The sequence below is a fragment of the Papaver somniferum genome, chromosome 4 (genome assembly GCF_003573695.1).
Source record: "Papaver somniferum cultivar HN1 chromosome 4, ASM357369v1, whole genome shotgun sequence".
Taxonomy (NCBI): Eukaryota; Viridiplantae; Streptophyta; class Magnoliopsida; order Ranunculales; family Papaveraceae; genus Papaver; species Papaver somniferum.
This window is the reverse complement of record NC_039361.1, coordinates 63,931,397-63,941,766: the sequence shown is the minus strand read 5'-3', so window position 1 is coordinate 63,941,766 and position 10,370 is coordinate 63,931,397. Positions and strand designations below refer to the sequence as shown.

The window sequence follows — 10,370 nt, the reverse complement described above, 5'->3', positions numbered from 1 at the left end:
CTTAGAGGACGTTATATAGTTGTTCACAAGCTATTTTTCGTCAAAGCGATTTTCAAGTAATTGAAACTAATATGACTTTCATCACTAGTAAAGATGAACTTGTCCAAAGCGAAAGCTTACCAACACATATTTCGAGAAATAGATAAGCGAGATAAACTCGGCTCGAAATAGCAAATGTGTATAATCATAGTCTATATAGCAATACGACTTTTGTCTCAAGATAGGAGATAGAGTAGATAGACTTTTGAGTGATAGATAAGTTCAAGTATCCACATACCTTTTAGTCGATGAAGTTCCACCAGTTCCTTGAGTAGTTCTTCGTCTTTGTATGATGATCGTCATGGAGTTTAGAGCTCAACTGCACTTTCTATCCTATTCCGAGACTTAGCTATGAGTAGACTAGAAATATTTGGAGTGTGAACTACACATTAATTCTCCCCCCTTTTGTCAATAAAATTGGCAAAGGTACGAAAACTAGTGGGATCCTAATGAAATTTCCATAGAGACATTTCGTGACCAAAAGATAGCACATATCAACTTTTTAGATGCCATCATATAGCTGAAGCTAAATGCATTCATCAAGGAGTTTATAAAGATACAAGATAACCCCTATAATATTCCACATCCGCACTCCCCACAAAGATTTGGCAATTAAGCACAAGTTCAATTAAGAATCCCCCCCCCCCCCCCCCCCCCATAAAATGTCATTCTCGAAAGAACAACAAGAGCGACCTTACTTTCACACGAAAAGAAGGATTTCTTTGGACACCAAAAATCACAAAGGAAATGATTTTGTATCCAAAAATTCTCAACTAAACTAACCACAAGAAAACCCATGATTAATTTAATCGGAATACTCAACCAAATTAACCATAAAAGAATTCATGATTAATCTAGTTGGAAATGCTCACATAAGAGAACTTACGGAGCCACACATTATTTACATAAAATATGGATCAGGGAAGATCAATACTACGGAAAAGACAAGAATTCATTCTATATTCCATCATTATTTGCACAATGACATACAATAGATGTAATCCTCGTAAACAAAAGTTCATCCTATCTTCCATCAATATTTGCATAATGACATACAATAGGCTTAACTTTTGTAATGTCAAAAGTTCATTCATTCTTTTATCAATTCTTGCATATCGATATGTGAAAGACTTAACTTTTGACAAAGTATGGGACAATCATAGTTCACGTACGCAAACACACATATCCCATAACACATTGCAATATATAGAACCATAAAGATTAATACTGCAAAAATATCTTCCAAAAAATTTTAGAATTTAAACGTACAAACCTAAAAAATAAAGATGAAAATGTTGGACATAGCTATGTGTAATCACAATAATGGCTATTCCAAACCCTAGTTATTCTTCTTAAAAAACACAAGAAATAAAATTCTCATCAGAAGATCTACTAGACACAATAGAATCAAAGTTCATTGAGAACCTCATACCTTTCACTGAATCCATCAAAGAAGGTATCACTGATTTCCTTTACTCTCTTGACCGTACACACTCCATGTTCAAGAGTTAGAACACTAACCTTATGGTCAACAAACCGAGAAAGCTGTCTAGCCTTGAAACAGTCCATGGTGATCTTCTTTTCATTCCGTATCAAAATATTTTGATTAGCAGGGATTCTGGCCTGACCATCTAAGAGTTAGTTTATTTGCAGTTGAAGATTTGCAAACTTGACCTTTGAATCATTCTAAAAACGAGTTAAATCCTTGACAGAATCATCAATCCAGGAGTTTTGATCCTTTCTTGCAAGCATCTTCTTTAGAACCAGCTCTTGAATCGACTCACGTCCTTGAGTGTCTTCCTCCATATCAAGATGCACAATCTCTTGAGATTTTGCAGAGTTCTCCATATAATTTATTGTTAGGGATGGAATAATACAATATAGAGTATATATATGTGTTTGTAAACATGAGAAAGGAACTCTTGTTACGGAAACCCTATGAACTCACAAGAGGAGGACACGATGTTTGCGGACCGGCACAATAAAAACACAAACAACACAAAAAAAATATTATACAACACATTTGAGCATTTCTCAATCATCATCCTTGCACCTCTCAAGCTAGAAACAAGGATAAGGATACCTGGAATCAAGTGGTGGAGTGAGAAGTAATCCCACTATGATTATTGAGAAAGGAGTTGTATAGATCATCTGAATGTTGGACCTTTGTGTTTTTTGCCTTTCTTCGGTTGACTTTCATCCCAGATGAGTAGGAACCAACCTGTTTAACATCTCCATCAGAAGGATTTTTCTGAGGACAAAATCTATGACCTCTTGAGATTGGTTCAAGAGGATCAGAATACAGAGAGATCCATTTCCTAGACTTACCAGGCTCATTCTTATAAACACAAGGAATGTGTTCATTAGTGACACAAGAATTTATACCATTGAGATGAACTTGTAACCTGTGACGTTTTCTAGGAGAGAGACCATTTTTAAAAGGTTTCTGGTATTCTGTGGGCACGAGATTCACTGTAGATGTCGTCAGACGATTTACTCCATTGATAGTAGAAAGAAGCAGATTATGAAGATTAGAGATTTGTTTCCTCCTAGAAAAACAATGAATAGCATAGTGATTCTTTTCCCCATAGAATGAACAGGTTCATGGAAGAGAAACAATAACTGGAACCTGTTTTAAATTCATAGCCGTATTAGAAGTTTGCAAGTCATGTAATCCTTTCTTGACAAAAACTTCTTTTGGAAAACATCTCTTCATGTGTTGTAATTCAGACTGAGAATTAGCCGCTACTGAAGAATTTCTTCATAAACAGAGTTTTCCTTTTCCAAGGATTTGCACTGTTCATGGGCTAGAATAAGGAAAGCACCTAGTTTCTCTTTTTCGACACGAAGTCTGTTTAGATCTGATGAATGCACCTCGATCAAACGTTTTTCTCTAATTGAATCTTCCTTGACAATATCCTCAAGAACACTTCACGCTGTAGAGTAGTTTCTTGAATAAGTTTTTCGATATTGTTAGAGAAAGACTCGACGATATTATAGAGTTCCCGTTCTCGACCAAGAGACTTTTCAAATGCATCAATAATCTGCGCATGATTCTGAAAATCAATAGCCTCGGTAGAATTTTTTGATATTCTGGTGAGCTCCATTTCAACTTTTGCGATAGTGTCAAATGTCTCATTAGAGTGACTGATATCAACATTTGATAGAACTACATTTCTACCTAGGGATTCGGAAGAATCAGCTAAGGAGTAATCCTTTGAGGTGATCCCAAGACATTTGGCATAGTTAAAAGATTTGGAAGATATCTTGGTATGTGTATATGTCATAGATGATATTTTGTCCACAGACTCAGATTGCTACAAACACAGACTTGTAAGGTCTTTAAACGTGTTTGCCTGCTCTGATACCAATTGAAAAAGCGGGGGTCTAACAACCACATCCAATATTTTGCTCAGCAATCTGTATGGACAAACTCCAATATACTTTTAAGAGAACCAACTAGACAATCAGACTCAATCTTAATGAAAGTATATCCAAGAGTTGTATCTCACTTTCTTGATTCAATACTTACTCAAGAAAATAGAAGTCTGCGAGTCTAATTAAATACAAGCGAAATCACTTGAACGGTACCAAAGACCAATGTTCAAGGATCAATCAATTTCAATCAACAACCAAAGGTTGGATTTCCCAATTGATCGATTCAACGCACAACCTGTGATATTTCAATTATATAACCAAATATCATACGGAAAAGAAATAACACAAACACCAGAAGTTTTGTTAATGAGGAAACCACAAATGCAGAAAAACCCCGGGATCTAGTCCAGCTTAAACACGCATTGTATTAAGCCGCTACAGATGCTAGCCTACTACAAACTACCTTCGATCTGGACTGTAGTTTAAACCCAATCAATCTAACACTGATCCAAGCTACAGTTGCGTTTCTTACGTCTCTGATCCCAGCAGGATACTACACATTTGATTCCCTTAGCTGATCTCACCCACAACTAGAGTTGCTACGATCCGAAGTCGAAGACTTTAATAAACAAATATGTATCACACAGAAAAGTCTACGGTAATAGATAAATCTGTCTACCATAAAAATACCTACGAGTTTTTGTTCTGTCTTTTGATAAATCAAGGTGAACAGGAACCAATTGATAACCCGGACTTATATTCTCGAAGAATAGCCTAGAATTATCAATCACCTCACAATAATCTTAATCGACTAGCGAAAGAAGATATTGCGGAATCACAAACGATAAGATGAAGATGTTTGTGACTTCTTTTATATCTTTCCTATCAGAGAAATTAATCTCAATAAAATCTTATGATTGTACTCAAACACGATAGAAACAGCAAGATCAGATCACGCAACTACAAAGAAAATAGTTGGGTCTGGCTTCACAATCCCAATGAAGTCTTCAAGTCGTTAACCGACATGGTCTCGATAGAAACCTAAGATTAAAGGAGAATCGACTCTAGCTAATACAACTAGTATCACATAGATGGTGTGGGGATTAGGTTTCCCAGTTGCTAGAGTTCTCCTTTATATAGTCTTTCAAATCATGGTCTGCAATCTAAGTTACCTTGGTAACAAAGCATTCAATATTCACCGTTAGATGAAAACCTGATTAGATTCAAGCTAATATCTTTCAACCATTAGATCGAACTTAGCTTGTAACACACAAATGAAATGAACGTTTATTTAGGTTTGTGTAACCGTACCCAAACATGTACACTTAGTTGGTTCAACAGTAGTTAACCAAATGGTTAGCCATATGAGCACTTTCATATCAACCATATTCATCTTAACCATAACTAGTTCAAATGACTCAAGAGAACTAGTTAGAGAGTTGTTCAATTGCTTAGATCTCATAGAAGTATACAAGACACAATTGAAGCAAAAACGATTTAATTCACTCGAATTAATTTATAGCCACGGGTTGCAAGTATGCATTCCTTAGTTTGTATAAGTTTAAGTTCACGAATAATCGTTTTTAGAAACTAACCCACTTAAGTACGAATACTGGTACGCTGACTTAAGTACCCGGAATAAGTTTATTTTCAGTTCACAAACTTCAGCAGAAATTCACGGTATGTGAACCTCCGACAGTACGCGTACTGGTACACGGACTTTAGTTCCGGTTTTCCTGAGCAGCAAAGTACGCATACTTTGGTTCAAGGAATAAGGACTTACACATGTATGAGTTATCACACAATGTTTATATCCTTTCAAGGTTATATTTGAAACTCTCATTTCAATCATTGAAACATTCTTAGAGGACGTTATATAGTTGTTGTTCACAAGTTATTTTCGTCAAAGCGATTTTCAAGTAATTGAAATTAATATGACTTTCGTCACTAGAAAATCGAAGAGATTACATTACTCGGCGACTGAGTTAGGCTCTGAGGATCGGCGACTGACTCAGTTTTTTTTTTCAATTTCTTCGTTGGATTCAGAGCTCCAAACATCTTCAATTCAGGTGATTTTCAGGTGAATCTAACTACAAACTTCAATGATTGGTGATTAAATTTCTCCTTATTACTTCTAGTAGCATTAGTTAGGGTTTACTTCAAATTTAACTTCATGAAAAAAAACATAAACCCAAAAATGGATTCATCTGTGGTTGATTTAAGTAATTCTTTTGAAGAAAGTCCATCAATCGATCTTGTTAATGATACTGAAGTGCGATGTGCTGCTTGGAGATTTTCTCTCATTGGTAAATTGGATTTACTTCGTATGAAATTTTCGGATGCAGTTTTAAATCCGAAAAATCAGTAGAGATTAGAAGGTTAATGTAAAATGATTCCATTAGGAAAAGGTTTCTTTACAATTAAACTTAATAATGAAAAAGATAAGAAATTAATCAAAACATGAAGATGGGAGGTTCAAGATCAAGTTTTATGGATTCGAAATTGGATTCCTGATTTTCGTCCTGAGAATCACAGAACATCATCAGCAATGATTTGGGTTCACCTTCCAGGTCTTAGTTTGGAATACTGGGATGAAAAAACGTTTTTCACCATTGGAAGAGCTTTAGGAGATCCAATAAAAGTAGATGAAGCTACCTTGAATTATGAGAATGGTTACTATGCAAGAATGTTGATTAATATTGATTTGAAAAGAAAAGTGCATAACAAGTTATGGATAAAAACTAGGTTTGGAGGATTTATGCAAAATACATTACTAGTCAAGTCTCCAAAATTCTGCAGTCACTGTAAGATTGTTGGTCACCTGCCAGCTGAATATAGAATCAATAAAGACACATCACAAGGAGCTAGTAATCAACATGGAAATGGTATTTCTCCAAAATCAGTACTTCAAACAAAGTCTACAGTAAGTGAGAGATTTGATATTTGTGAAACTTGAAAGATAACTAGTAGTCAGAAAAATGGACAATCTCCTAAAGATCATGTCAGAGAGAAATTTGATATATGTCAAACTCCCACCACTCAAGTTCACTTGTCACCAAAAACTTTTCAACGAGCAAATGAGACAATTAAAATTACTTCTAGTATGTTTGGTTCACTTTCTTCTGAGAATGAAGAAAATAATATTATGCATGAACACAAGGAGGTTTTAACTCCTACAAAAGTTCTACAAATAGTTGAAGACAATGCCTTAGAAAAGAGTGTTATAAAATACATCAATGGTAAGGATGGGTCTGTATCAGAGGAAAGAATTCCTACTATAACTTGGTCCAGGATAATTCAAAAACCAGCAGCAGCTAAACTAGCTTCTACTTCCATTGATCAAACTAATGCAGCTCAAAAAGTAAATTCTCAACAAGTTCCAGTCAAATATAATTTTAGAAAGAATCCAGGCAAGGGAGGCACTAAGGTTCTCCAATCTTTACAATAAAAGTCCTATATTGGAACATAAGGGGACTTAGGAGATCTAGGGCTCAAATAGGTTGTGGTCTTTAATAAATCAATTCAATCCTTCATTAGTTTTTGTTGCTGAACCAAAAGTAGTATGCAGTGCTTCATTCTGCAATAAATTAAATCTTCCTGGAATGCAAAATAAAGTAATTCACGATTCAATTTCTAATAAAAAAGGTAACATTTGGCTATTTTGGAACAAAACTTTACCAGAGCCAACTGTTATTTCCATGTCTAGTCAGATGATAACTTTCAGCATTGGTGGTGTTCTTATTTCTGGAATTCATGCTCATGTGGGGGTTGTTCAAAGAAGATTCTTATGGAGTGAGATGGAATTAGTCAGTGATTTAAAGCAACCTTGGCTAGCTATAGGAGACTTCAATTCTATAGTATCTTCTGAAGAAAAGGTTGGTGAAGAGCAGAAAATAGAAGAGTTACGCAAGAATTTAACAATTGTCTAGATGTTTGTGATTTGATACATGCTCCAAAAACTGGGTGACAATACTCTTGGTCTAATTCCCAACATGGGAATAAAAGAATATTGTGCCATTTAGACAAAGCAGTCTACAATCATTTATGGTTCCAAAAGCATACAGATTGAGGGTATAAAGTTGGGTTAAGAATTTCGTCTGATCATGCTCCTTTGCTAGGGGGTTGTGTAAGCATTCCTAAACCTCCAAACATTCCTTTTAAATTTCAGAATATGTGGTTATCTCACTCTAACTTTATATGGAAGTTATTTCTCGATGCTGGAATGAACAAGTTGCTTGTGATCCATATTTTGTTTTTCTACACAAATTAAAGAAGCTGAAGAATATTCTAAAGGACTGGAACTGGAAGGTGTTTGGTGATATACATGTTAAAATAAAAGAAGTAGAAGAAGAAGTTCATAAAGCAATGGAGTTATCTGATAGCAATCCATCAAATACTGAAGCTTTGGACAGACTAGTAAATGCAGAAAATACCTATAATTCTAAAGAAGTTCAACTCAAAACTATGCTTAAACAAAAAGCTAGAATAAAATGGGTAAAAGAGGGGTATGCCAACACAAGTTTCTTCCATACAAATCTGAAGGTTAGACAATCTAGAAATTTTATTAGTGAACTGGAGGACATTAATGGTGATATAATCTCAGACCAAAACAAAATTGCAGATACTTTGGTTCAACATTTTGAGAAAAAAATTCAGTATAAAGCAGCAGAAGAAGTTGACTCTCTTCTTGAAGTTATTCCAGAGGTAATCATAAAGGAGGATCAACAAATGCTTGATGCAATTCCAAGTGCAGAAGCAATTTTTAGCATGGATCCTGAAAGCGCTCCAGGTCCAGATGGTTTCTCTGGTTGTTTTTATAGAGCATGCTGGCATATAATTTATTATTATGTGGTTCATGCTATTCAGTTCTGTTGGAGAAGAAGATTCATCCCAAAAGGGCTCAACTCAAACTTTCTAGTTCTACTTCCTAAAATTGAAGGTGCAAAATCTCCTAACCATTTTAGACCAATTGGTCTTAGTAATGTCAGCTTTAAGATAATTACCAAAATTATCAATACAAGAATGATTTCACTGATGACAAAGATTATAACTCCTCAGCAAGTGGCTTACATTAAAGGCAAAAGTATACAAGAGCAAATCATATTAGCATCTGAAATAGTGAATGAAATGAGGAAAAAAAGAAGAGGAGGTAATGTAGCATTAAAACTTGACATTTCTCAAGCCTATGATTCATTTAACTAGAATTTTCTATTTCAAGTTTTATGCAAGTATGGCTTCTCCAAGTTCCGGTGTCAATGACTGCAAATTCTGCTTGAATCTGCTAAAATTTCAGTTATGATAAATGGTGGACCACATGGTTTCTTCTCTGTGGTAAGGGGACTGAGACAAGGAGATCCATTATCTCCAACTCTTTTTGTTATTATGGAAGATGTCTTAAGCAGATGTATTCACAAAATGGTGTAAGAAGGAAAGATAGCTCCAATGGTTATAAGAAAAGGGGTACATCCAACACACTTGTTCTTTACTGATGACGTTTTTATTTTCTGCAATGGTGCTAAGAAAAGTGTAGAACATCTTATGATGTTGCTGGATAAGTATCAAAAAGGATCTGGTCAGGTAATTAATAAAGCCAAAAGTAAATTGCTTATAGATGGCACTAATGCAGTGAGGAAGAATCAAATTAAGGAGTTTATGCAAATGGAATTAAGTGATTTCCCTGATAAGTATCTTGGTGTTATACTATCTCATGGTAGAGTAAAGGTATCTACTGTGTGGCCCATGGTAGAAATGATTCAAAAAGAGCTAGTTTCTTGGAAAGGGAAACTACTTTCTTTTCAAGATAGATTGATTCTTATTAAATCAGTTTTGTGCAGCATTCCAGTTTACAATATGGCAGTTTATAAATGTCCAACATCTGTCATTAAAGTTTGTGAAAAGATTATAAGAAACTTCTAGTGGTCTGGTGATGGGGAAGTCAGAAAATATACAATATTGTCTTGGAGGAAAGTTTGCACTCCTTACAATGAAGGTAGCTTGGGGATTCAAAGACTTGAGACAATCAACAAAGAATTGCTCATGAATATGATGTGGAGAATTATGAATTCAACAGAAGAATGGGCATTATTTTTTAAAGCTAAATATATGAATAAAAATGGTCAATGGAATGAAATCTGGAAGTTATCTTCAATATGGCCAGGATTGAAGTGGGCTTGGAGTTCTTTAAAGGAAAATCTTAAATGGTGTATAGGACATGGAAATAAAGTTAATGTCTGGTTTGACAGCTGAATGAGTGAAACTCCTCTAATTGAGAAGAATGAACTAAGTGATTATGCAAAACACAATTTAAACATGAAAGTATCAGATCTTATTAAGGATGGTAGAAGGAGCATTCCTTCAGAGCTGCAGCTGCTGCTTACTTCCATGAGCTTACCTGACATTGGTGGAGGGCATGATTCTCTAATATGGAATGGTGATATGCAAGGTAAATTTACCATATCTTCAGTTGTTGAATTTCTTAGACACAAAGAACCAATTTTAAAATACTCTAAATACATATGGAATACTTTTTTGCATCCAAGTATAACAAGTAATGTCTGGAAAGTTATCCAACGCATTTATGTTGATGATCCTGCAATGGTCAATAATTGATATGAACTAGCTTCAAGATGCTGCATTTGTGAAAACAATCTTGACAGTATGAGTCACATTCTGTGGGACTGCACTTTCAGTGTCAAAATATGGAGTTGGCTGTGTTCTGTCTTTGAATTTAGAATACCAATTTTTTTTGAAGATATATGGAGGAGTTCAAAAGATAAAAGTCCATTGGTGAAATAAGTTTGGATCACAGCTGCTTGTTCAATCATCAAAGATCTTTGGTTTCAAAAAAAATAGGAAAATATTTGAGAATGTCAAGCCAAATGAACAACAGCTCAAATGTAGAATAAAAAAGCTGGTCCTTGAAGGTGGATTAAGAATGAAAGGTAATAAGTGGA

At 34.9% G+C, this 10,370-nt stretch overlaps 2 protein-coding genes across 2 annotated transcripts; both read left to right on the top strand.

Annotated features, from left to right (window-relative positions):
- Window positions 1-7,614: 7,614 nt before the first annotated feature.
- On the top strand, window positions 7,615-8,841 carry LOC113272616. The gene is made up of 2 exons (XM_026522429.1): window positions 7,615-8,566; window positions 8,711-8,841. Exons 1-2 carry the CDS (start codon window positions 7,615-7,617, stop codon window positions 8,839-8,841), a joined length of 1,083 nt encoding a protein of 360 aa, XP_026378214.1.
- Window positions 8,842-8,859: 18 nt separating this feature from the next.
- LOC113272615 lies at window positions 8,860-9,333 on the top strand. Its single transcript, XM_026522428.1, has one exon. The coding sequence runs from the start codon at window positions 8,860-8,862 to the stop codon at window positions 9,331-9,333; it is 474 nt and encodes a 157-aa protein (XP_026378213.1).
- Window positions 9,334-10,370: the final 1,037 nt, after the last annotated feature.

Bases quoted from the DNA above. Each gene is read 5' to 3' on its own strand.
- LOC113272616 (XM_026522429.1), top strand. From the start codon at position 7,615: ATGGAAGTTATTTCTCGATGCTGGAATGAACAAGTTGCTTGTGATCCA. The intron at 8,567-8,710 runs GTAATGTAGCAT...CTAAAATTTCAG, and splicing joins GAGGAAAAAAAGAAGAGGAG to TTATGATAAATGGTGGACCA.
- LOC113272615 (XM_026522428.1), top strand. From the start codon at position 8,860: ATGGTTATAAGAAAAGGGGTACATCCAACACACTTGTTCTTTACTGAT.